The sequence below is a fragment of the Trifolium pratense genome, linkage group LG5 (assembly GCF_020283565.1).
Source record: "Trifolium pratense cultivar HEN17-A07 linkage group LG5, ARS_RC_1.1, whole genome shotgun sequence".
Lineage (NCBI taxonomy): Eukaryota > Viridiplantae > Streptophyta > Magnoliopsida > Fabales > Fabaceae > Trifolium > Trifolium pratense.
Genome location: NC_060063.1, coordinates 45,333,284 through 45,361,241, shown reverse-complemented (window position 1 = coordinate 45,361,241; position 27,958 = coordinate 45,333,284). Strand labels below are relative to the sequence as shown.

General features: G+C 33.5%; 3 protein-coding genes and 1 long non-coding RNA gene across 5 annotated transcripts in view; 3 read left to right on the top strand and 1 right to left on the bottom strand.

Moving 5' to 3' along the window:
* Nucleotides 1-27,013, top strand: part of LOC123884467 (disease resistance protein RPV1-like) — a 38,010-nt gene extending 10,997 nt beyond the window's left edge. Inside the window, exons 1-5 of one of the 2 annotated variants that reach the window (XM_045933561.1) lie at nucleotides 18,885-19,560; nucleotides 22,583-23,681; nucleotides 23,788-24,075; nucleotides 25,191-26,674; nucleotides 26,775-27,013. In XM_045933561.1, the coding sequence (XP_045789517.1) occupies nucleotides 19,034-19,560; nucleotides 22,583-23,681; nucleotides 23,788-24,075; nucleotides 25,191-26,674; nucleotides 26,775-26,790 (3,414 nt within the window). In that variant the 5' untranslated portion in view covers nucleotides 18,885-19,033 and the 3' untranslated portion in view covers nucleotides 26,791-27,013. Of the gene's footprint in view, nucleotides 1-18,884; nucleotides 19,561-22,582; nucleotides 23,682-23,787; nucleotides 24,076-25,190; nucleotides 26,675-26,774 lie in introns of those variants that run through there. The other variant, XM_045933562.1, reaches the window with a different exon arrangement.
* On the top strand, nucleotides 301-27,013 carry LOC123884469 (disease resistance-like protein DSC1). The gene is made up of 3 exons (XM_045933566.1): nucleotides 301-2,311; nucleotides 2,412-2,553; nucleotides 26,910-27,013. Exons 1-2 carry the CDS (start codon nucleotides 999-1,001, stop codon nucleotides 2,425-2,427), a joined length of 1,329 nt encoding a protein of 442 aa, XP_045789522.1. The 5' UTR covers nucleotides 301-998; the 3' UTR covers nucleotides 2,428-2,553; nucleotides 26,910-27,013.
* Nucleotides 7,902-14,925, top strand: LOC123884462 (TMV resistance protein N-like). Its single transcript, XM_045933556.1, has 4 exons — nucleotides 7,902-8,886; nucleotides 10,709-11,807; nucleotides 11,918-12,205; nucleotides 12,944-14,925. The coding sequence occupies exons 1-4, from the start codon at nucleotides 8,396-8,398 to the stop codon at nucleotides 14,549-14,551; spliced, it is 3,486 nt and encodes a 1,161-aa protein (XP_045789512.1). The 5' UTR covers nucleotides 7,902-8,395; the 3' UTR covers nucleotides 14,552-14,925.
* LOC123884474 lies at nucleotides 12,944-19,496 on the bottom strand. Its single transcript, XR_006800812.1, has 4 exons — nucleotides 19,064-19,496; nucleotides 18,085-18,255; nucleotides 17,217-17,458; nucleotides 12,944-13,780 (listed from the first exon to the last, which is right to left on the bottom strand). It is a non-coding gene; the product is annotated as an uncharacterized LOC123884474 (long non-coding RNA).
* Nucleotides 27,014-27,958: the final 945 nt, after the last annotated feature.

The following is a 27,958-nucleotide window of genomic DNA, read 5'->3' as shown; positions in this document are numbered from 1 at the left end:
GTCCTCCAGCATACCACAAACTTCGAAACCCTTCCTCAAATAAAAGTTCGACATTTGTGCTGGGAAATTTGTGAAATAAAAAGATACGTACCGTTTAAGGTCGGAACTCGCAATGACCCCCTCACTAATCTTGTTGTCTGAACGCATAAGCCCTTCATTCCGGTGATTAAACTCCGAACTCGCAGCGCCGTTATTTGCCACCTCCTTACTAAGACCGGGAGCATGACAATCCTTCTCCTGCTTATTCAATATACGCTCATTCGCCTGCAATACGCAACAACACTTCAATTGTGTTGTTCTTCCTTCCTCTGCCGTTCCTAGGCCAAGAACCAGCCGATTCTTAACTCCCTCCCTTGAAACGTGATTCCTATCTGAACAACAACCTCGTCCATCATCCTCCTTAAAGCTTTCCCTTGATCGATTGTCCCTTGAAGTTTTCCGTCGCCGATCAATGGCTGAAGCAGATCGCAGCAAAGAACGTGATCGCGTTTCGTTCCTGAGTTCTGATCGATGAAGCATGCGAGTGTCTCTGTTGTACCGTGGCCTACTTCTCCCTGATCGGTCGTGATTGCATTCGTGATGATTGGAAACAAAGCATCGATCGTGAGAATGATCATGTCCAGATTTTGAAATCGATCGGAAGCGGTAATCCTTTGTCTGTCTGTATCTGTCATGCGTTCTTGTTTCCTGTCTAGGCTCTTTCCGACGTCGCCGTCTCACCTCGGTCCATTCTCCACTATCGACGGAATGACCCCCCCGTTTCTGCCTTACTTCCGGTGAAGGCGGTGACCGAAACCGCCGCTCTAGGCTTGCCCTAGATGCAGCTCTGCGCTCTCTCTCTCTACCTCTCTCTCTCTCTCTCATGTTAAGAAGGGTTGATAGAGTGCCCAAATGTGTCTGGTTGCCCGAATCTAAAAGTTTTAATACTTAACAATTGTCTTAGCTTGCCTGAAGTTGATTCATCAATTTTCCTTCTCCAAAAGCTTGAACGATTATGGATGTATGCATGTACGTCACTAAAGAGCCTTTCCAGTAACACTTGTTCACCAGCCCTCAAAGAATTGTGTGCTACGCAATGTATCAATCTCCAAGAGTTCTCAGTCACATTTGCTTCCACTGATGGTTTGGATTTGGCTTTACCAGATAGTTGGAATGGGAATGAACTTCCATCATCAATATTGAATAAAACAAATCTTGGACTCTTTGAATTTCCTTTGATTGAATGTCTTGTGGATCTTCCTGAAAACTTTGCCAATTATATTTGGCTTGAGAGTCCACTGAATGGTGAACTTGACCATTCCATCACCTTACATAAAGTACTTTCTAGTCCTGCCTTCATCACTTTAAAACACTTAATCATTTCTGATATCCCTATGTTGTCTGAAATCTCAGACAACATCTCCTTACTATCATCATTAGAGGCTTTAGAACTAAGTTGTATTGGCATTAGAAGCTTGCCCGAAACCATTAAGTATCTTCCCCGACTCTACCGGCTTAATGTTATTTTTTGTAAAATGCTTCAATCTATTCCGATGCTTCCACTCAATCTAGTCGATTTCACTGTCTTAGAATGTGAATCTCTTGAGATAGTGTTGAGTTCAATGGATGATCCATATGACAAACCCAATCCCAGTACGGTTATTCTCCGTGACTGCAAACAATTGGATCCGCATTCGTATCAGACAGTTTTGAACAATGCTATTGTTGCGATTGAACTTGGAGCAACTGGAGAAGATAATAGTAGCATTCAGTACCTGTTACCTGATATGCCTGGCAGAGACCATCGGTTCCATTACCGTTCTACACAAGTTTCAATCACTCTTGAGCTTCCTCCTAATTTGTTGGGTTTCGCCTATTACTTGGTTCTTTCTCAAGGCAGTTTGGGAAGAAGTGCACGTTTTGGATGTGAGTGCTACTTGGACAGTAGTTCAGTTGAAAGGATCTGTATAACAAGATTCCCTGGACCCGACATGTTCAGATCTGGAATGTTATATGGTAATGAGATTATAATCCTCATGAAGTCAGATCATGTGGTTTTATGGTATGATCCAGTATCTTGCAATCAGATAATGAAAGCAGTTGAAGAAATAAAAGCCATTAATGATGTGAACAGCACCAGTTACAATCCAAAGCTTACATTTAGATTCTTTATTGATGAAAATAAAACTCCATATGAAGAAGTAGCAATAAAAGAGTGTGGGGTTCACTGGATATATAAAAAAGAAACAGTTCCTCCAACAAGGAAATTAAAGCAACATGTCTTTGGAACTTCAATGGCAAGCCTAGAATTAGATGTAACAAAAGGCTTGAGGTAATAATCTTCTTAGCACTTATTATACTAATTATAATAACAGTTAATTTGGTACTACATTTAGTTTACATGCTCTGATCCATTTTATGTTTATGAGTAGGTATTTACTTGAATAGGATTTGGTGGAGACAACATGGACACTTGTGTTTGGTTGGAGAGAAGAAAAAAGCAAGAGAGGAAGAGGAGAGAACATGGCCAAATTTGGATATAAATTGTTTTCAATGTATTCTTCATTAATAAAGGTATAAGATAAGATATAAATTGTTTAACAAATGATGCGATATATGCCATGTATTCTTCATTATTGTTCTGAATATTCTGTTTTGGAATATTACTATAAATTGTTCAAATGATGCGATATATGCCATGTATTCTTCATTATTGTTCTGAATATTCTGTTTTGGAATATTACTATAAATTGTTCAACTTTTATCGATTGAAGTAAATTGTTTAAGAAAAATATCACTCATCGTGTTAAATCAGCCTATTACGATTGAAGTATTTTTTGTCCCTAGACTTAACTATTTTTACACTATGGTATAAAAAATCTATATCTGGAATGGAAGGTGCTGGTAATTTAAATATTTTAAAGTTTGTTCCTCATGTTAATTTATATATCAGAGATGATCTAACCTTCCATATAAGTAATCTTGCTAGCTCAATTCTTTCTGTTATGACTTTTCACCGTTTAGGCATACCGGCTTACGTATCCTGCTACGTCAGGAAACCTTAATCCTTCTAAAATGTATGTTTTCCCTCAACTAGTATTCCTCAATTCTATTATGACAATTTTATTATGACTTTTCACTAGTATGTATAGCTTCTTTGTTGGAGCAATTGTTCCCTCTTGCTCATCAGATTAAGTTCCCCAAACTCTATTTTGGTCTTCACTGTTTTCCAAGTCACAAATTTCCTTATAACCTCTCTTGGATTTGGACCTTCCTCCTATATCCACAACAATTTGATCTTTATCACTCATAGCAAATAAGAAGTACCAAATACCAATTTTTAATGTATGGATTCTATATAAACTACATTCACCATCATGGTCCACAAATGAATCACCTTCAAATTCTGATATTGAAGAAAATAGTCTTGCTCCAAGTTCAATCCTAACAATGGCATCTTTCAAAAGAGTTTCATATGAAGGTGGATCTAATTTTATGCAGTTAAATAGCAGAATGCCCCAACCCGATTTTTCATATGGTTCAATTGTTGCACTCAACAAAGTCTGAAGAGATTCACATTCCCATATACGGAGGAATTGAATAGATTGTGGAAGTGAAGATATGGATTGAAGCATTTTACATTTACCAAGACCAAGATATTTGAGTTGGGGAGGATACTTAATGGTTTGTGGCAAACTTATGATAGCACAATCAAATAGTACTAAACACTCTAATGACGATAACAAGGAGATATTCTACGGAAGTTTAAACAAGCTTTGAAAATCGTCAAAAATTAAACATCTTACACTCAGAAAGGCCGGGCTAGGCAATACTTTATGCAAGGTGATCAAAATGTCACATTCATGTTTCCTTAAGTCAAGAAGCCAAATCCCATAGGCAAAATTTGCAGGAAGATCTATGAGATTATCACTGATCGGAAAACAACATCCTCGAAGATTTTTCATATGCAAAATTGATGATGGAAGCTCATTAAAACCCCGCCATCCAAAAGTCAACCATAATTTAATTGCAGAAGCAATACTAGGCACTAATGTTACAGAGAACTCTTGGAGATTGATGCAATCCCAGGCAGAGAATCCTTTGAGACATGGTGAAAAAGTGATGCCGGAAAGGCTCTTTAGCGACGTGCATCGTCCACTCACGTTTAAATATTCCAGCTTCGCAAGAGAGAAAATTGATGGATCAGCATGAGGCAATCTTTCACAACCAATAAAATCTACATTTTTAATATTTGGAGCACTAGACAAATTTGGACACTCTATTAGATGTATCGATCCCCGAAGATCAAGTATCTCTAAATTCGGCAAATTCTGCAACAATATATAATGGAAGGCAACATTTTCTTAATGTTGGAAATTTCAAATTTTTAGTTTCATTTTTTTATTTAAAAATAAACTTAACTTCTATCAAAAGAAAGTTGATATATATTGTAATAGCTAGATAAATGGATGATGCATACCAGTACTCCATTCCAAAGTTTTTCCACATTGCTGTGTCGTAAGGAAAGCTCCGCAAGCATCTCAGGACAAAATGTTGACGGCAGGGACTTCAATGGAAACCTATTCCATTCTAAATATCTTAAATTTTTAGGTAATAAGTCAAGACCCATTAAAAGATAGACAGAACCAATATGGTCTCGAAAAGCGAGTAACCTTAGGTTTGGCATTTCTTTGAATGCTTTGGAGGTCAGATTTATACATGCGGTTTGATCCATATCTAACAATATGCCTTCAACAGCACTAGTTCCCTGATAAACGAAACATAGATTCAATGTTAGTATTCTGAAGTAACTTTGCATTTTTTATATATAAATGCATGTTTACTAGAACACAGGTCAAGTGTGTATATATTATGATATCACAAGTCAATGCATATATGATTCTCTTACCCTATTATTTGTCAATACATAATAGATTTCCTCAGGGTCCCACAATCTACTGTGTTGTCCAGGGTTTCTGATAGATTCGGCGCGAACAATTTCTCTACCTATGTCTTGTATTAGGTCGTGCATTTGTATGCAATTGTTTAAAGTAATAGTTATTAGTGTCTTGTCTAAAAGGCTTCTTATTCCAATATCTGCAAAAAAGCCACAAGCATCTAATATTTTTGTTACTTTGTAAAAACATGCAATGTCTAGAAATATATTTTTCTCTGTTAAATCCAATTCATCATAACTCAATCTCAATACCCTTTGAATTTCTGCATTGGGAACCTCCATCAGTTTAGCAAGTGCACTATCCCATTCTTCTTTACTTTTGGAATGTAGCAATGATCCTAAAACTTTCAAAACTAAAGGAATAACTTTCAAAAAAGCTAGCATAACACAAACTGAGAGAGTCTTGTTATCTTGTACCTCTGTAATTCTTTGATCATTGGATAGAAAGCTATATCAATGAGGACGTTGAAGATCAATTGATCCGAAGCTCAATAATCCATGTGTTCTTTTCTTCTCATTCATATTTTGAATTCTGTTTTCTGTATCAAACCTGACTGTCATTTGACAGCATATTTTAGAGCTTCAATCACTGTATCTGAAACCAAATGTGTAGGAGAATTAGTAAAACGTACAAAAGATACAAATGGATTTACATCCTGAATGGAAAGCTTTAACAAACAAGAAAAATTGGTTATGTGGGGCATTTTAACAAACAAATAGTGTGCATCACATGAGGACTCAATATTACTCAAACATGGTTTTAACTCAACATGATCAATTTATTTATCAAACTGAGTTGGAGTTCCTGCTAATAACTCGATATTCCATTTCACGATTATTCACCATGTTCATCAAATTTACATAGTATAAAACTTTGTTGCAATATCACGGTAACAAAAAAAAATAAAGAGAAAATTTCTATACGACAGCTTTAACAACTTATAAATTATAAACAATCTCTCCCACTGTCCCTCATATATGATTAGCCAATTTATAATCGATCACATTTTTTTTTTTTAAAATAGTCTAGTGACTAGAAATTTCAATTTTTAAAGTTGAATAGGTTGGAGTACCGGTTGGAACTCCGGTCCCAGCAATAAGATGCAATATGCCCGCGAAGAAATTTATGTTATTCCTCATATGATCAACAACTTTCTTCACCTCACATAATCACTATTTCTAAGTAATGTAGTGGATATGATTAAATACTTTTCTTGATTTTGGTTTGTTAGTAGGAGTGGAAGAAATTTATGTTATTACTATATTAATTGGTGTACTAATCCTTTAGATTGCCTACAAAGCATCTAAAACTTTCTCTTATATATTGGTTAAAGTACCTTAGTACTTCCTTTTATATAATATTTTATTGCTTATAAAAAAAAAACTATTTTTTTTCCTTCGCTTGTAGACACCACCAACAAGAAGAAAATAGAATTTTTCTTAAAACTATTATCCATCGAATTTATCTACGATTTCATCTTTTCATCAAAAAATAATAATTCTTCTAAATCTTTATTTTTCAATATTCATCCACTACAAAAAAAACGCTATTTAGCCACAATCAAAACCGTAGCTAAAAGTGACATAGACCATGGCTAAAATATTTAACCACCTAAATTTATGGAGTGGCTAATACTGACGTTGCTAAATTTAGCCACGGCTAAACTTGGTGTTTGCCACGGCAAAATAAAGTGTGGTAACATTTTTAGAACCACGGTTATTGAAAAATTAACCACGGTTATACCGTGACAAACAGTGGTTGGGAAATTTTAAAAATCAATTTGGCTACGGTTTTAAGCGTGGCTAAACAACACCTTAAACTTTGCAATTGTTTCAACCGTGACAAACATTGTTTTTTATTTATAAAAAAAAAGCTGCTATTCTTTCGTGGTTTTTGCTTGGTATTCCTTTTCTTACACTATTCAATTGAGCATATGAAAAACAATATATACTTAAATAAGTAACTATGGCTCATTCTAACTTAACTTGAATGAAAAACTATATAATTGAACTTATAATATATAGTATAGAGTTGAACATGCCTATATATCTAATCTAATATACCTTAAACACAATTTAAACTATAAGAGTATACCTTGTGCGATTAAGGTCAAAGAGTTTAGTGATGGTGCTGACAACAAAAGTTAAGTCAGTAATCAAGAAATGCCTAGTTGATGCTAAACATAAGCTACTACATAATGGATGCGCATGATCGTTTCAATTTCGTTGGCAAGACTTTAGCACCAAATTAAGAACATTTTCTTTCTTTTATATAATGATATATCAAAGTGTCAAATAGGCGATTATCCCAAAAGGTTAAGTTGTTAGGATATAGAGTCACATCAATGATTTTATATTATTTCCAACACGCCCCTCACGCAAGAGCCCACTTGGGCTTGAAGCGTGGATAATGCATAGTTCCACTTATCATATGCTTAAATTCCATTTTTTAATTGAAATGTGAGGGGAGCGGGGATCGAACTCTAGACCACTTAGTCATAGAAACTCTGATACTATGTCAAATAACCGATTATTCAAAAAGGTTAAGCTGTTAGGATAAAGTCACATGATTTCAAAAGGTTAAGCTGATATTATGTACATCAATAATTTTATATTATTTCTAAAAAAAAAAAACATATTATGTCTCCTCCTCATGTATCCCAACTCACTTTATTAGTTTATTCTTTTTACTCCTCATCTTTGTCTTTTGAAAACTAGTTTTGTACATGTTGCAGCCGGCTAGATGATGTCAATACTTTTGCATCAAATAAATAAATAAATTGATTATGTAATATAATTGGTATGTGATTGGGTCAGTTGTGTTAATAAAATATTTGTACACATTAGACATTAATTAATTAATTTGTGGATGAAGTCTAGCCATGTAAAGTCTTTTTTAAAATTTTTTTTGGATCACTATAGATGCGGTGGTAATTAATCACCATTCGAAAAATATTCAGCCATCATATATACGTATAATATAATTGTTTTTGACACACCGGCCGATTTATGCACTATTTGACTTTTTAAATATATTTTTGGCTGTCTCAAACCACGCACAAAGTTGCTAATATATTTTTTTGGGTGTCTCAATGTACATGCATAAAGTTGCTAATGAAGTAAACGCCTCACGGTGCTATCACAGAAAAAGTTGTTAGGGAAGGTTGAGGTTGCCCCGTGTACAAGTTACTAAGATATAGAAATAGTCCACATGGCAACCAATCGTTAGTTGATTTAGTGGTGATTGGCGCTGAACTTGGTAGGAAGGACCACGGTTCGATCCCGACAACTGCGATTGGAAAGGGCTAGAATTACTTGATGCCAGAACTGACCCCCTAACCAGATTAAACTGGTGGTGGAAAAAAAAAACAAACAAAGAAAGAGTCCACACGGCTTAATAAAGAGACCAAGTTTTTATTTAAGAGGCTGCTACCTTAGGAGCGAGCAGCTTGGATTTGTATGGCTATGGCTTCTTCTTCAACTTCCTCTAATACCTTTGATCTGAAAAAATATGATGTTTTCATTAGCTTTAGAGGCGATGACACTCGAGCTGGTTTCACAAGCCATCTTCATGCTGCCTTAAAGCGAATCTATTTGGAGACTTACATAGACTACAGGATTGAAAAAGGAAACCAAGTCTGGGCAGAACTTGTGGAAGCAATCAAAGGTTCCACTCTATTTCTTGTTGTGTTCTCTGAAAACTATGCGTCTTCAACATGGTGTTTGAATGAACTCGTTGAAATAGTGGAGTGCCACAAAAATGGACAAGTTGTTATTCCTGTGTTCTACCAAATTGACCCTTCACATGTTCGGAAGCAGACCGGAAGTTATGGCACTGCGATGGCAAAACACAAGAAGCAAGGGAACAATGATGATAAGATGATGCAAATTTGGAAGAATGCTCTTTCTCAAGCTGCTAATTTATCGGGTTTTGATTCTATATCATACAGGTATTTAATGTGTTTTAAAATTTAAATAGTGAAGTGGTTAAAAGTTCAATTCTTAAATCTTACATATGAAAAAAAATTGGTCGGAAAGAGAGAATCTATTTTGTGTCTCCCACAGATTCTCGGACGGAGATTAGTTATTTCTAAATACGGGAGTGGAAACTTCTTATTAACCAAAAACAAATATTTGTTAGTACCAAAGTTTTGGTACCATTAATTATTTAAATTTTTTCTATAATATGCTCCATTATTTATAATCTCATTTTATCTCAATTTTTTTTCTCTACAATAAATATTTAATGAAGTTTAAAGACAAAAATAAATTGTTTTAAAATGATCACTACTAGAAAAATGAAGTTTAGAGAGGGGAAGAATTTTGTCACTAATGTGTTAAAATTCCGTCACAAATTTTTAGTGACAGATTTAGCGACGCAATCGCATCTAATTTGAGCTTCACAAAATATTAGTGAGGGAATTGACAATTCATCACAAATTGCAATGGAGATAAATCATCGCAAATTAAATAAATCGCCACTAACAACTGACCAAAGATAAAACATTTATTTTCAATTCCTCACTAATTTGTTACGAAATTCAAATTCAGTCCCTCGCTAAATTGTGACAGGTGTCAAATTCTCTCACTAATATTAATGCTAAGGGAGCCTGTTTGATTTGAAATTGGTTATGACACTGAACAAATTAGGTAGCAAAGGACAAGACAAAAACAAGAATTTTTGTCCATCGCAGAATCACAGGACAATTTTTTGTCCACAGTACAACTATAAAAAATACAAAAATACTCATTTTATTTTCGAATATAAAAATATTATCGTTCTATCTCTCTCCGATACAGTTTTGTCCTGTCTTGTATTATCTTGTTTTGTCCTGTATTGTACTGTCCTGTCCAGTCCTTGTTATTTTACGAATCAAACGAACCCTAAGTGTTTAATTTCGGGACATATGGAATAATTAATGTTGTACGAGAAAGTAATTAATAGAAAATGATACCGTAGGCAAAGGTTTTAAATTGCGGTTGCGGTCGTGAATGCGATTGCGGTTGCAGTTGTTGCGAATGTGGTCATTACGGTTGCTGCAACGGCAATGCGGTTGTTGCGGAGTGAAATCATTTTGAAATTTCACAAGCTATATAAAATTAAACTAGTATGTAACTACACTATTTATCCACCATTACATAGTCTTAGTTTATTCCATAAACAATAATTTGAATGTATTGAAAATACACGGTTGATAGATTGTTAAAAGTAAGATTTTTCATTAATTTGACACAAATTAGGATTTGAAGTTCATAAATTTTATTTTTTGGTGAGAAAATTTGAACGAACATCGCCGAAAACATCTGATGCGGCTTCCGATGCGGTTACAATGCGGCCGTACACGTGAATTAAGATCACACCGCAATTGCGGTGTGATGCGGTTGCGATGGCTACCGCATCAGCAATATTGCGGCCGCAATTGCGGATGCGGACCGCAATTTAAAACCTTGACCGTAGGCTTTATAGAGTACCTTATTCTTTATGACTATTGCCCCTCTGTTTATAATGGAAATGGATTGTCTCCATGCCAGTGATCGATATTAGAGTTCAAGCGATCACTTGAGAAACATGAGAGAAAAAACCTCGAAGCAAATCTTTTCACGTTTATAACAGAGCTGATTATACCAACTTTATTTCAATACAATTTGACTTGTTACTTTTTCACAATATTGTAATTTTAAGATTGAAATGATGAATTGGTGTTATCTTAGGTTTCCATTCACGTGATATATCTATCAATTGTTTTATATACTTTTTTTTACATATGTTAGGACCGAATCTGACTTGATTGAAGACATTACTAAAGTTGTATTACAAAAGTTAAACCACAACTACACAAGTGAGCTTGCATGTAATTTCATATTGGATGATAACTATTGGAGCATTCAACCTTTAATAGAAAAAAATGATTCATCAAAAGTTCAAATAATTGGACTTTGGGGCATGGGGGGCATAGGCAAGACAACACTTGCTGCTGCTATTTTCCACAAAGTCTCTTTTCAGTATGACGGCAGTTGCTTCTTAGACAATGTGAATGAAATTGCAAAAATTCATGGAATCAACTATACATGTAACAAACTTCTTTCCAAGTTACTAAGGGAAGATCTTCATATTGACAATTCTAAAGTAATACCATCCATAATCATTAGAAGACTCAAACGCATGAAATCTTTTATTGTATTAGATGATGTACATACTTTAGAGTTTCTACAAAACTTGATTGGAGTGGGATGTGGTTGGCTAGGAGCTGGTAGCACAGTCATTGTGACGACAAGGGATAAGCAGGTGCTGATAAGTGGAGGAATTCAAAAAATTCATGAAGTTAAGAAGATGAACTCCCGAAACTCTCTTCAACTTTTTAGCTTGAATGCTTTTGGCAAAACTTTACCTAAGGAGGGATTCGTGGAGCTCTCAGATAGAGCAGTTGATTATGCTGACGGCAACCCTTTAGCACTGAAAGTATTAGGATCATTTCTTCGTTGCAAAAGTGAAATAGAATGGAAATGTGCACTAGCTAAACTGGAGGAAATTCCTAATGCAGAAATTGATAGGATATTGAGATGGAGTTATAATGAATTGGATGATAAAGAGAAAAATATATTTTTGGATATTGCATGCTTTTTCAAAGGACATGAGAGGGAAAAGATAACAAAAACATTAAATGAGTGTGGTTTCTTTGCAGATATAGGGATAAGACTTCTTTTAGACAAAGCTCTTATAAGACTTGACTTCAGAAATTGCATACAAATGCATGACTTAATACAAGAAATGGGAAAACAAATTGTTCGTGAAGAATGTCTTAAAAATCCCGAACAACGCAGTAGATTATTTGATCCCAAGGAGGTTTGTGGCGTGTTGAAAAATAATAGAGTAAGAGATAATACAATCACTTAGCTTGTCTTCCTAAACATGTGTGTTCTCTACATAAAATGCAATTTATTACAAAAATACTAACAAGGAATGTTTTTTTTCTTCTTCAGGGAACTGAGATTGTTGAAGCCATATTTTTAGTTGCTAATCAATGTACAAATATAAATTTAAGCCCAAAAGCATTTGAAAAGATGGTAAATCTACGGTTACTTGCTATTCATGACCCAAAGGGATATGTAAGTCTTCCACATGGTCTCGACTTATTGCCAGAAAATTTGAGATATGTTTTGTGGGATGGATATCCATGGAAATCTCTGCCTCCAACCTTTCGTCCTGACATGCTTGTGGAGCTTTCCTTGAGAGAAAGCCATGTACAAAAACTTTGGAACGGAGTATTGGTATGTATATATTGTCCATGTTTTTATATTTATAATTTTGTTTAATATAATTCCTTAACATTTCTTAATTTTCATAAATAACATGTTACAACTAAAAATTAATCAATTATCATATAAAAATATTTTAAAATCCGAATATGTGTATTTTTCGGTTTTTTTATACAGTAATCTAAAATATATTTTTGAATTTTAAAATCTAATATTTTTGGCATTAGTAGTAATTAATTTCATATATTGTTTGTTGTTTAATTAAAGTTTTAACCCCACTAATAATTTATGTCTGATTCCGCCCCTTCTCATAATCTATGGGTGGTTGCCAATTGCAAATACCGACCTTTGAATACACACACACATCCATATAAATAGTATATAGTTGATACTAGGTATTCCAAAAAGCATAGTAAATTTAATAGAAATAGACAAAGAAATTGTGAGTTCAATCATTTCTATGATTTCGTGCTAAACAGTGAGGTCCTCTCTATATATCGGACCCCCTTCCTTCATTGAATCTTCATTCAATCAATGTTAGTATGAACTTGTACAGTTCACACTTATGGGCTCTATCCATGAAATATATAGTAATAGGTCTTTCACATATGTTTTAATTTATTTCCCCTTCATGGTCACATCTAACCTTTGGCCAATTTTAACTGTTGCCGAAAATAAACTGAAATGTAAATTCTGTAGGATTTAAGAAAATGTACTAGCTTGTGTTGAACTAATTGTATATTGTTACAGAATTTGCCAAATTTAGAGATACTTGACCTTAGTCGCTCCAAAAAGCTGATAGAATGTCCAAATGTGTCTGGTTTCCCGAATCTAAAAGAAGTAATACTTGGTGATTGTGATAGCTTGCATGAAGTTGATTCATCAATTTTCCTTCTCCAAAAGCTTACAAGAATATTCATGGCTGGATGTACGTCACTAAAGAGCCTTTCGAGTACCACTTGTTCACCAGCCCTCACTGAATTAAATGCTGTGGGTTGCATCAATCTCCAAGAGTTCTCTGTCACATTTTCTTCCGTTGATAATTTGTTTCTGGCTTTATCAAAGTTTGGTGGGAATGAACTTCCATCATCAATATTGCAAACAAAAAATCTTAATTTGTTTATCTTTCCCATGATTGGATATCTTGTGAATCTTCCTGAAAACTTTGCTAAAAATATTTTCCTCATGAGTTCAGTGAATCGTGACAATGTCGACCCTTCCATCATCTTACATAAATTACTTTCTAGTCCTTCCTTCATGACTGTAACACACTTAAACTTGACCAATATTTCTCTCTTGTTTGAAATCCCAGACAATATCTTCTTACTATCATCATTAGAGACTTTAACACTAATTGGTCTGGCCATTAGAAGCTTGCCTGAAACCATCAAGTATCTTCCTCGACTCGCTGAGTTTGGTGTTTACGATTGTAAACTGCTTCAATCTATTCCGGCATTTTCACATTTCATTAAATCTTTAGTTGTCTGGAATTGTGAATCTCTTGAGAAACTGTCGAGTTCAATGGGTGAACCACATGAAAAAACAAATCCTGGTTTTACTATGCTCCTTAACTGCAATCAATTGGATCTACATTCATACAGAGCAGTTTTAAAAGATGCTCTTGGTGGAATTGATCTTAGAGCAAGACTAAGTTCACAATATGAAATCATGTATTTATTCAATGAATATTTTTTACCTGATATGCCTGGCAGAGAATTTTGGTTCCATTACCGTTCTACACAAGTTTCTTTCACTCTTGAGCTTCCTTCTAATTTATTTGGTTTTGCCTACTACTTGGTTATTTCCCAAGGCCGTGTGGAAAATGGCGCATATTTTCGATGTGAGTGTTATGTGGACAATAGTGTTACTATAACAAGTTTCACGAGAGTCAAAATCATAGAGCATCAATATTGGACTAATCTTGACAATTCAATTCACATGATGTCAGATCATTTAGTTTTATGGTATGATCCAGTAAGTTGCAAGCAGATAATGGATGAAATAAAAGCCATTAAGGATGTGAACAACAGTGGTTACAATCCAAAACTTACATTTAGATTCTTCATTGATCAAAGTGAAACTCTATATGATGAAGTATCGATAAAAGAGTGTGGATTTCGCTGGATATATCAAGAAAATATAGTTCCTCACACAATTTTTGAGTCCGATGATGAAGAAGAAGAAGAAGAAATAATTCCTATTTTTGAGTCCAGTGATGAAGAAAAAGAAGAAGAAGAAATAGTTCCTCGCACAATTTTTGAGTCCCACGAAGAAAAAGAAGACGAAGAAGAAACAATTCGTCCAAAAAAGAAATTATGTTGCAGGTTTTTTCATAAAAAAAATAATCACTTTTTGTAAAAACAAAATAACCACTTTTAAAAGTTTTCATTTGACCAGCCAAGAATTAGAACACACTTCTGTGGTTAATGTTTGTATGATAAATTCATTTTCAGATTATATATATTCGGTCAAATGTTGGTTATGTGTAATTCATATTCATGATCATAAAAAAAATCTCAGTATCAGTTTTTCTCTGTTAAATATTGTGTCAATGTTTTAAGGCATAAAAGGTTTATCGTCATGTAGATTCAATTTATGTTGCTAGTGAGAACTTACTTGACGACAGATTTTTTATGCCTTAAAAGTTAAAACATAGTGAGAACTTCATATTTTAATGATCAAAATTGTATTTTACTCTCAAATGATTGAGATATAATACAGAGTATGAAACTTATTCAAACGTAGTCTAGACTTAACTTATATATACTTCAGAGTATGAAACTCAACTCAGGGCTCAGGCTACCAACTTTGAAGTGTTCATGCTGGACACAAACAAGAATTTAAAGGAACGTTGTCATCTCTATTTGTTTAAATTTGCAGCTTTGAAGAATTTTGTTCTTTCATATTAACTCTGCTCAATCGAAATTTAAAGGAACGTTGTCCGCAGCCAAGTGTCCTCCGTCCCTCAACCGTCATCATCTCACTAGTGCAAATGAGTAACTCAAATCTCACCTCTTTTCAATTTTATCAATGAAAACTATTCTTTAACTCACTTTTTCAAACAAGTCATGTTTTATTTTGTTGGCCTATCTTTTCTTTTATAACTTTCAGCCATATATGTTAAAATAACTTTACCTTTAATTTGTTTTCTTATTTGATCAAAACAACAAAATAAATAAATAGAACATTCTAATGAGCAATATTCAGAAACAATGAAATATCACCATCTTTGGAGCTGCAGACTGGACTATTATTCTGGTCATAGGGTAAGTTTTTTTTCTAAAAATCTCAATAGATTTATGGGCCTTTAGCAATGCTTTTAATGCAAGGTTTTTAAAATTTAATTTCTTTTCTTTATGCATATTCGAATTCTTTAATATCATTCTGTAAACCATCAGATGTTCCGTGAAAAACTTCAGGTTCGAATCAAGGTCAAGAAGCGTCGGAATGAGCGCATAGCTTTACGGGAGAAGAAAGAGTTGGAGGTTGATTGCTAAATTAACTCACCCAAATTGACACCAGAAAAAATCGAACCTGAGACCTTAAGGAGGAGGACACTCCCAGGTCCCAAGCTAATACCATCAGACAAATCCAAGTGGGAGTCCAAATGCATTAAAAAACAATTTTCTCTTATATTATTAGTATATGAAGTATCGTATATTATTAATTTTTTATAAATGTAGGTTATTATATTTCGTTCATATGTTTACATGATTAATGTAAGACAATTTTTAAGTTTTCTATTTGATTACATTCTCGGGATATTAATTTGTCGTCTATACTATAGTATGAAACTATTTCATTAAAGTTGTTGAATTTAATCGATAGTTAGTTGGTTCAGTGATGATTTGCGCTAAACTTGGCAAACGAGCTAGAGATGGTATAGTTTAAAGGCGTGCCTTTTTTAAATATTGGTTATTGGTTAATTTCATATGTTTACATGATTGGAATTTTAATTTTACTTATGGAAATTCCTCAACATCTTGTTCATTCCTGGAAGAGAATTTTAAAATTTCCTAATTACCGATCGTTAGTTGGTTTAGTGGTGATTGCACTGGATTTTGTAGGAATGACCATTGTTCGATTCCCCACAACTACGATCGAGAGGGAGCTCAAACACTTGATGTCAGAACTAACCCTCGAACCAAATTACTAAACCAGGAGTGAAAGCCAAAATTAGAAATTAGCAGTCACTTCCAAAACTTACACCTTTTCCCACATAGAGAAAGAACCAAGTAGTAGGCGAAAGCGAAACCAAACAAATTAGGAGCAAGCTCAAGAGGGAAAGAAACAGTACAAGGATTGGGTTTGTCAAGGAGAGTAACAGTAGGATTGGGTTTGTAGTTAACGCCGCGACTCGTGGAGTTGCACGGGTATTATACTAGTATTATATAATGTATCGTGTAACTACATCCTTTGCATAGGATCAACAAGGTATGCTTTAAAGAGAAAAAATAAAAGAGAACATAAAAGAAAAAATAAATCAAAGGTATAAATAATTTCATGAAAAAATATGGTTGGTGCAATGCAATGCAAGGGCACCTTCAAGAAAAATGTATACCAAATGCTTGCATGTTGTTGAGATGTAAATAATTTCAAAGCCATGAAGAAGAACTCTAATTGATCCACATCATGAATGCATCTTTACCCTTGACATAAAAATAACTAGCAACTAATTCATTGAAGACGTCATTGGCATGCAAATCTAACATATGTTTTAGAATGAATAGGCATGAACAAATTTGGATATATATTGGTACTTCATTAATTAAAATGCTTTTTTTTTTTTTTTGTGAATCTTCTATTATTTGGTAAACATAAACTGATGCCATATACTCAAACACATATATGAATACTTGGGTGGTCAACTTGTACTGCCCTAGGGTTAGATGGGCAAGTTATATAAGGCATAGCTTGGTGCTTGAAAAACCATAACACAAACTGAGAGTGTGTTTCGTATATCAACATTAGAATACGAGTGAGTTAAGAATATGGGCTAAATTTTTTTGAGAAAGTCTTGTACCTCTGTAATTCTTTGATCATTGGATAGAAAGCTACATCAGTGAGGACGTTGAAAATCAATTGCTCCGAAGCTCAAAAATCCCTGTGTTCATCTTCTCTTCTCATTCAGCTTTAGAATTCAGTTTTCTGTATGAAACCTCACTGTCATTGGTCTTATTCAAAATTGCAATCAACCATAACATTCTACAATTGGTGATTACATCATTTGAGTGTTCTGTTTTAGAGCCTCCACTCATGTTGTATCTGAAACCAAATGTGTAAGAGAATTAGCAAAACGTACAAAAGATACATATGGATTTACATCCTGAATAGAAAGATTTAACAAACAAGACAAATTGGTTATGTGGGGCATTTTAACAAACAAATAGTCTGCATCACATGAGGACTCAATATTACTCAAACATGATCAATTTCTTTATCAAACTGAGTTGGAGTTCCTGCTAATCTACTGTGTTGTCCAGGGTTTCTGATAGATTCGTCGCCAACAATTTCTCTACCTATGTCTTGTATTAGGTCGTGCATTTGTATGCAATTGTTTAAAGTAATAGTTATTAGTGCCTTGTCTAAAAGGCTTCTTATTCCAATATCTGCAAAAAAGCCACAAGCATCTAATATTTTTGTTACTTTGCTTCTTCCACAACTTTTGTAAAAACATGAAATGTCTAGAAATATATTTTTGTCTGTTACATCCAATTCATCATAACTCATTGAATTTTTGCATTGGGAACCTCCATCAGTTTAGCAAGTGCACTATCCCATTCTTCTTTACTTTTGGAATGTAGCAATGATCCTAAAACTTTCAAAACTAAAGGAATAACTTTAAAAAAAGCTAGCATAACACAAACTGAGAGAGTCTTGTTATCTTGTACCTCTGTAATCCATTGGATAGAAAGCTACATCAATGAGGACGTTGAAGATCAATTGATCCGAAGCTCAATAATCCACGTGTTCTTTTCTTCTCATTCATCTTTTGAATTCTGTTTTCTGTATCAAACCTGACTGTCATTTGACAGCATATTTTAGAGCTTCAATCACTGTATCTGAAACCAAATGTGTAGGAGAATTAGTAAAACGTACAAAAGATACAAATGGATTTACATCCGGAATGGAAAGCTTTAACAAACAAGAAAAATTGGTTATGTGGGGCATTTTAACAAACAAATAGTGTGCATCACATGAGGACTCAATATTACTCAAACATGATTTTAACTCAACATGATCAATTTCTTTATCAAACTGAGTTGAAGTTCCTGCTAATAACTCGATATTCCATTTCATGATTCATTTCACCATGTTCATCAAATTTACATAAAAGGGATAGTATAAAACTTTGTACCAATGGTAACAAAAAAAAAAAATAAAGAGAAAATTTTTATATGACAGCTTTAACAACTTATAAATTATAAACGATCTCTCCCTCTGTCCCTCATATATGATTAGCCAATTTCTAATCGATCACATTTTTTAATTTTTTTTTAATAATAACTTAGTGGCTAGAAATTTCAATTTTTAAAGTTGAATAGGTTGGAGTACCGGTTGGAACTCTGGTCGCTGCCTGCAATAAGATGCAATATCTCTACCAATTAAGCTATGCGGGAAGACACTAAATCATTCTTACTAAATAATAATTATTTTTTTCTGAATAAATCTTATATCTAAAAGAAAACGCTTCCAGAGTCAATGGTGTTCTTTCTGGCGCGTAGTGAAAACAGGTATATACTAATATACTAATAGCCGTGTAAATGACGGAGATCAAATAAAAAAGGGTCCACACGCCTTAACAATAATACTTAATATTATTATTTATATATCCTCGCAATGAATCTATTAACCAAAAAAACAAATTACCATTCCATGGCTTCTTCATCCTCTGAAGCTGTGAGTACAGTAGATCTAAAAAAATATGATGTTTTCATTAGCTTTAGAGGTGATGACACTCGCGCCGGTTTCACAAGCCATCTTGACGCTGCGTTGAAGCGAAGCTATTTTGAGACATACATAGACTACAGAATTGAAAAAGGAGACCAAGTTTGGGCAGAACTTGAGAAAGCAATCAAAGATTCCACTCTGTTTCTTGTTGTGTTCTCGGAGAACTATGCGAATTCAACATGGTGTTTGAACGAAATCGTTGAAATAATGGAGTGTCACAAAGATGGACAAGTTGTTATTCCTGTTTTCTACCAAGTTGACCCTTCGCATGTAAGGAAACAAACCGGGAGTTACGGCACTGCGTTTGCAAAACACGAGAAGCAAGACAACAATAATGATCATAAGATGATGCAAAATTGGAAGAATGCTCTTTTTCAAGCGGCTAATTTATCTGGTTTTCATTCTACCAAATACAGGTACTTTTTTTTATTTTTTTATTTATATCTGGACTATATTTACACCTCCCTTTGTTTTAACTTTTCCCTATTATTCATATTTTGAATTCCTCTATTACATATGCCTGAGGGGAGTTGTCTTATGTACAATACCATTCAATTAAATTATTAACGATACAAATGTCGAGTTATGTGTAGATAACTGAGGAGTTGAACAATAAATTTGGTTAACTAGCTTAAATCAATCACCTTTAACTTTTTTTAACTTTTTCATCTGAAACAATCAGAAATATGTCTCATGTCCAATGACACTTGTGAATATATCCTGAGATTCATTTAAATTATTATCATTACAAATGTGCAGTTATGTGTAGATAACTGGGGAGTTGGGAACATATTTGGTTAACTGACTTTAAATTTTTCAAACAAGAAAAAATCATTCATCCTTAAGTTTGTTTTAACTTTTTCATCTGAAAACAATTAGAAGTGTCTCTCATGTACATTGACACTTGTAAACAAATAGTTCTATTCCTTTAAATTATTAATAATACAAATGTGGGGAGTTATGTGTAGATAACAGGGGAGTTGAGAGATATATTTAGTTAAATGACTTAAAATCTTCCAAACAAGAAAAAAAATCATTAACCTTTAACTTTGTTTTAATTTTCTCATCTAAAATCATACAGAGGTGTCTTATGTACAATACATTCATGAACAAATAATTAGATTCCTTTAAATTATTAACAATGTAGATGTGAGAAATAAATTTGGTTAACTAGCTTAAAATTTTAAACATGAAAAAATCATTCACCTTTAACTTTGTTTTAACTTTTTCATCTGACAACAATCAGAAGTGTGTCTCGTGTCCAATGACACTTGTGAATAAATAGTGAGATTCATTTAAATTATCAACAGTATAGATGTGGAGTTATGTGTAAATAACTGCGAGTTAAGCAATATATTTTGTTAACCAGCTTAAAATCTTTCAAACATGAAAAAATCATTCAACTTTAACTTTGTTTTAACTTTTTCATCTGAAAACCGTTAGAAGTGTGTCTCATGTACAATGACACTTGTGATCAAACCGTGAGATTCATTTCGATTATTAATAATACAGATGTGAGGAGTTATGTGTAGATACTTGGGGAGTTTGACAACATATATGGTTAACCGTCTTAAAATCTTTCAAACAAGAAAAAATCATGCACCCTTAACTTTGTCTTAACATATATGTGAAGATCATTATTGGACAAATAGGATTAGATAGGAGACTCGATGCATGAGAATAGCCTAGAGTTTCTTGAGACATTGGGGGAAAGGAGACAACATAGAATTTGAGCATCACACCAAGTTACATCCCACACACAATATGATACTAATCTTCAACCTTACATAGTTGTTAAAAAAACAATCAAAACAGAAAACAATAATAACATATAACATTATTTCAAGTACATGACATTACAAGTAAAATCCATAAGTTTCCCCCTAAATACTAAGTAATTAAATATGCAATAAACAATTCTCATGATAACAACAAAATCATGATAAGCCAATTCATTTTCTTCCTCTCATCAGACAACTTGAGCTTCAACTTCTCAATGTTTTTACTGCCCATTTAAGCTTGTTGAACAAGTGTTGTTTCAGATAATCCATGTCAAGCAGACACCATTTGCAAATTAGTTGCTTGAAGCTAATCATACCAGATGATAACTTGGAGTCGGTATCTCTTTGATGACATGCGTCCTGCTGCCCTACGTCATCCTGACCTGCATCCCGCTGTCATTGTGTTCAAGCATCGTCATCTAGTATTAACCGCATATCTGATACAATACATTAACTCCCAAACCAACAAATTTCAAACAACAAGGCCTATGGCATCATCCACTCCAATAAGATATAACACAGGGACAATAACATGCACCTTACTAGTGCATAATCCTAGCCTTAATTAGTAGTCATAAGACCCCATATCTCAACATAAATATAAATAGGCCAACTCCTGACTTAATAAGAAAGCCCCACACCTTTCATTAATATTCATTCCGACCAGTATTTCTAGGAAACACTTGATACATGTCGATACTACAATCGGAAGCTATCAACAAGCATTGTTCTCTTCATCATTAACTAATAATTTTCAATCAATTTCTACAATAAATATTAATGTTTATTTCATTTTCCATGTATTGAAATTTAAAACACACAATAAAAAATAAGCTGAATAAAACCATCTAACTATAATCACATGCTTACTTTTCTACAATAGTTTTTTTCACAAAGAATCAATATTTAGATATTTACACCCACCCAAAAAATGCAGAGCAATTCAATTTCTTAAACCTAAATTTTGAGAGTTAAATTTGATTTTATACAATTGAAAGCAACCCTTGCAATTTCAAATCCAATACCAAAATGGGCACTAATTTTTCAATTTAAGATTACAAAAGTTTATAAATTGGAAGTAAATTATGAAGAATGAAAGAGATTGAAAGTCAAGATCGACATAGTGGAAGAGGAAAAAGAGAAGAGGGAAACTCACGAGCACAAAACACGATTCAGAGAGAGAGAGACACATACGACGGAGACAGAACCGGCCTCGCGGCGGTGGTGACGGTGACAACTCTAAGTAGTAGAACGTCGCAGAGAGGGAGAAGGCGAGGAGAGAGAATGAATTCTGCAAGAGAGAAGATGAAACAAACAGTGCATTCTTGTGTATTTGATATGTTTGTTTATTAATTTTTAATTAAAATAAAAATAAATGTGGTATATTTGTTGGAGGTGTGTGTCCCAATAACATTTCTGTAAAATAATTTATCTATTTGCAATAAGGAAAATTGTCCCAAAATGATGGACTTGGAGGCAATTCATTCCCATTTATAAAGCCTACTTCATTTCAATAGTTTCATTTTTTTTTTCTGGGTACAAATATAGTTTCATTTTGAACATGCATAAAAAGGAAAGTGACTTGTGTGTATGAGTACTTTTTTATTTTTTATATTTTTCATAGTATTAATTATTTTATATTTTGTACATATGTTAGGACTGAATCTGACTTGATTGAGGATATTATCAGAGATGTATTAGAAAAGTTGAACCACAAGTACACAAATGATCTTACATGTAACTTCATATTAGATGAAAACTATTGGAGCATTCAGGATTTAATAAAAAAAATTGATTCAACAAAAGTTCAAATCATAGGACTTTGGGGCATGGGGGGTATAGGTAAGACAACACTTGCTGCTGCTATTTTTCACAAAGTCTCTTTTCGGTATGAAGGTAGTTGCTTCTTAGAAAATGTGACAGAAGTTTCAAAAACAAATGGAATTAACTATACATGCAACAGACTTCTTTCCAAGTTGCTAAGTGAAAATGTTGATATTGACACTTCTAAAGTAATACCATCAATAATCATTAGAAGACTCAAACGCATGAAATCTTTGATTGTACTTGACAATGTGCATACTTCAGAACTTCTGCAAAACTTGATTGGAGTGGGAAGTGGTTGGCTAGGAGCTGGTAGCACAGTCATTGTGACGACAAGGGATAAGCAGGTGCTGATAAGTGGAGAAGTTGAAGAAATTCATCAAGTTAACAAGATGAACTCCCGAAATTCTCTCCAACTTTTTTGCTTGAATTCTTTTGGCAAATACTTACCTAAGGAGGGATATGTGGAGCTTGCAGAAAGAGCAATTGATCATGCCCAAGGCAACCCTTTAGCTTTGAAAGTGTTTGGATCATTTCTTCGTGGCAAAAGTGAAATAGAATGGAACTGTGCACTAGCTAAACTAAAGGAAATTCCCAATGGAAAAATTGATAGGATATTGAGATGGAGTTATGATGAATTGGATGATCAAGAGCAAAATACATTTCTAGACATTGCATGCTTTTTCAAAGGACATAAACAGGATAGGGTAACAAAAATATTAAATGAGTGTGGTTTCTTTGCAAATATAGGGATAAGAACTCTTTTAGACAAGGCTCTTATAAGAGTTGACTTTGAAAATTGCATACAAATGCATGATTTGATACAAGAAATGGGAAAACAAATTGTTCGTGAAGAATCTCTTAAAAATCCCGAGCAACGCAGTAGATTATGTGATCCTAAGGAAGTTGGTGACATGTTGAAAAATAATAGAGTAAGAGATGATACCCTCACTTGCCTTCCTAAACACGTGTTTAATTTCTTTACAGAAAATGCAACTTACTATAGAAATACTAACTCTGAGTTTTTTTTTTTTCCAGGGAACTAAGATTGTTGAAGCCATATTTTTTAATGCTGATGAATATACAAATATAAATTTAAGCCCCAAAGCATTTAAAAAAATGGTAAACCTAAGGTTACTTGCTATTCAAGACCGAAAGGGATATGTAAGCCTTCCATATGGTCTTGACTTATTGTCAACAAATTTGAGATATATTTTTTGGTGTGGATATCCATTGAAGACTCTACCTCCAGCCTTTTGTCCTGAAATGCTTGTGGAGCTTTGTTTGAAAGAAAGCAATGTACAAAAACTTTGGAAAGGAGTACTGGTATGCATTGTCCATGTATTTATTATTATACTTCTATTTTTATAATTTTTTAAAATAGTTCTTTAGCATTTCTGAACTTTCATATATAAAACTTTTTTTTTTATACATGTTACATTAAAAACATAAAAAGACATTTTGCATCTGATGGTTTTCTTTTAATAATTATCATAAAAAATCTTTTAAAAATGTGATAATGAATATGAGACATACAGTACTTGTGTATTTCTCAATTAAAAAAAAAATATTCTCTAAAAAATAATCAATTACCTTCTATGATAAATATTTTTACTATTTAGAAAATTTCATTTAATACTCCTTTCGATTCTTTTTATATGAGAGATACGGGTCAAAATAATTGATGTAATTTGTGATGGTTCCTAGATTTCCAAACAAATATTTTGCAAAGCGTGATTTAGAAGGGTCTCGGTTTTTCACTAAATCCGTCGCTAATTTAGTTTGTGACGGAATTTTACTAAGTTAACGACGGATTCTTGCCCTCACTAAATTTAATTTTTCTAGTGGTGAATTTTTGTTAACTCATATATCTCTTATTAAGAAGAACAAAAGGTATATTTTTCCCTATAAAGATTAAAAGTCAAAGAAAATTAATTTTATAGTGACAAAAAAAAAAATCAAATTTATAGGAAAAAAAAAACCTATTTAATCTTCAAATGTACTTTTTAGTGAACACTCATCACATACCTTAAAGTTTTGTTGGATATAGTAGCACTCAAATATACAATCATTTAATATCATATCATTTTTATGTTTAATTTTTTTAAAATTAAATTTAACTTAAGACATGTTAAGAAAGTAAATGTTAAATTTTAATCTTAAAATGTGTGTTAAAAAAACAATATTTAAACTTTAAAGAGCTAAACACACACACACACAAAAAAAACTAAGCACAATTTTTAATATAAAATTTTTATTTTTATTTTCTTAACATGTGGTCTTAAGACACTATTACTAAAACCCTTAAATTATACTCACGTCCTAAAGAAGTTTCCTTACCTTTGTTAGTGGTTTCCAATTGGAGTGGTTGCCAATTGGGAATTCTAGGATTTAAGAAAATGTACTAATTAATTTGTTTGACTAATTGTATATTGTTACAGCATTTGCCAAATTTAGAGAGACTTGACCTCAGTCGCTCCAAAAAATTGATAGAGTGCCCAAATGTGTCTGGTTGCCCGAATCTAAAAGTTTTAATACTTGATAATTGTGATAGCTTGCCTGAAGTTGATTCATCAATTTTCCTTCTCCAAAAGCTTGAACGATTATGGATGGCTGAATGTACGTCACTAAAGAGCCTTTCCAGTAACACTTGTTCACCAGCCCTCACTGAATTAGATGCAACGCATTGCATCAGTCTCCAAGAGTTCTCAGTCACATTTGCTTCCACTGATGGTTTGGTTTTGTTTTTACCAGATAGTTGGAATGGGAATGAACTTCCATCATCAATATTGAATAAAACAAATCTTGGAACCTTTCAATTTCCTTTGATTGAATGTCTTGTCGATCTTCCTGAAAACTTTGCCAATTGTATTTCCCTCCATAGTCCACGAAATCGTGAACTTGACCATTCCATCACCTTACATAAATTACTTTCTAGTCCTGCTTTCACCACTTTAAAACACTTAATCATTTCTAGTATCCCTATGTTGTCTGAAATCTCAGACAACATCTCCTTACTATCATCATTAGAGACTTTAGAACTATATAATATTGGCATTAGAAGCTTGCCCGAAACCATTAAGTATCTTCCCCGACTCTACCGGCTTTATGTTAGTTTTTGTGAAATGCTTCAATCTATTCCGATGCTTCCACTCAATCTAGTCAATTTCACTGTCTTAGATTGTAAATCTCTTGAGACAGTGTTGAGTTCAATGGATGATCCATATGACAAACCCAATCCCAGTACTGTTATTCTCCGTGACTGCAAACAATTGGATCCGCATTCGTATCAGACAGTTTTGAACAATGCTATTGCTGCGATTGAACTTGGAGCAACTGGAGAAGATAATAGTAGCATTCAGTACCTGTTACCTGAAATGCCTGGCAGAGAGTATCAGTTCCAATTCCATTACCGTTCTACACAAGTTTCAATGACTCTTGAGCTTCCTCCTAATTTGTTGGGTTTTGCCTATTATTTGGTTCTTTCTCAGGGCTGGGTGGGAGAAGGTGCCCGTTTTGGATGTGAGTGCTACTTGGACAGTAGTTCAGTTGAAAGGATCTGTATAACAAGATTCCCTAGACTCGACATGTTCATATATGGCACGTGTTATGGTTATGAGATTATAATCGACATCGCGTCAGATCATGTGGTTTTATGGTATGATCCAGTATCTTGCAATCAGATAATGAAAGCAGTTGAAGAAATAAAAGCCATTAATGATGTGAACAGCACCAGTTACAATCCAAAGCTTACATTTAGATTCTTTATTGATGAAAATAAAACTCCATATGATGTAGCAATAAAAGAGTGTGGGTTTCACTGGATATATAAAAAAGAAACAGTTCCTCCAACAAGGAAATTAAAGCAACATGTCTTTGGAACTCCAATGGCAAGCCTAGAATTAGATGAAACAAAAGGCTTGAGGTAATAATCTTCTTAGCACTTATTATACTAATTATAATAACAGTTAATTTGGTACTACATTTAGTTTACATGCTCTGATCCATTTTATGTTTATGAGTAGGTATTTACTTGAATAACAACATGCATATTGGATTTGGTGTTTGGTTGGAGAGAAGAAAAAAGCAAGAGAGGAAGAGGAGAGAACATGGCCAAATTTGGATATAAATTGTTTTCAATGTATTCTTCATTAATAAAGGTATAAGATAAGATATTAGTAGTTTAGTACTCATGTAATGTATAATTGTGAGTTTTAACAAATGATGCCATATATGCCAATGTATTCTTCATTATTGTTCTGAATATTCTGTTTTGGAATATTACTATAAATTGTTCAACTTTTATAAGAAAAATATCATTCATCTTGTTAAATCAGCCTATTACGATTGAAGTACTTTTTGTCCCTAGACTTCACTATTTTTTCACTATGGTATAAAAAATCTATATCTGGAAGGTGTTGGTAATTTAAATATTTTAAAGTTTGATCCTCATGTTAATTTATATATCAGAGATGATCTAACCTTCAATATAAGTCATCTTGCTAGCACAATTCTTTCTATTATGACTTTTCACCAGTTTAGGCATACCGGCTTATGTATCCTGCTACGTCAGGCAACCTTAATCCTTCTAAAATGTATGTTTTCCCTCAACTAGTATAGCTTCCTCAATTCTATTATGACTTTTCACTAGTATGTATAGCTTCTTTGTTGGAACAATTGTTCCCTCTTGCTCATCAGATTCAGTTCCCCAAACTCTATTTTGGTCTTCACTGTTTTCCTAGTCACAAATTTCCTTATAACCTCTCTTGGATTTGGACCTTCCTCCTATATCCGCAACAATTTGATCTTTTGAGGGATAAATCCAGCGAAACCCACACTGCTTTATCACTACTTCATCATATGGAGTTTCGACGAAGAATCTAAATGTAATTTTTGGATTGTAATTGGTGCTCAAATCATTGATGACTTTTCTTTCTTCAACTGCATCCAATATCCTCTTGCAACATTGTGCATCATACCAAAAACACTAGTAGAAAAAAGCTATTTTACATCTGGCGAAAACCACTTTTTACATCTGAACAATTTCAGATGTAGGCGCACGAGACTTAGTAAGTATACACGTTTTACATCTGGCGTAGTCAGATGTAAAAAAACACTTTTTACCTCTGACCAAGGCGAAATTCAAATATTATTTTTTTAAAATTAAATTGGACTTTTTACATCTGACCAAGTCTACCTGATGTGAAAT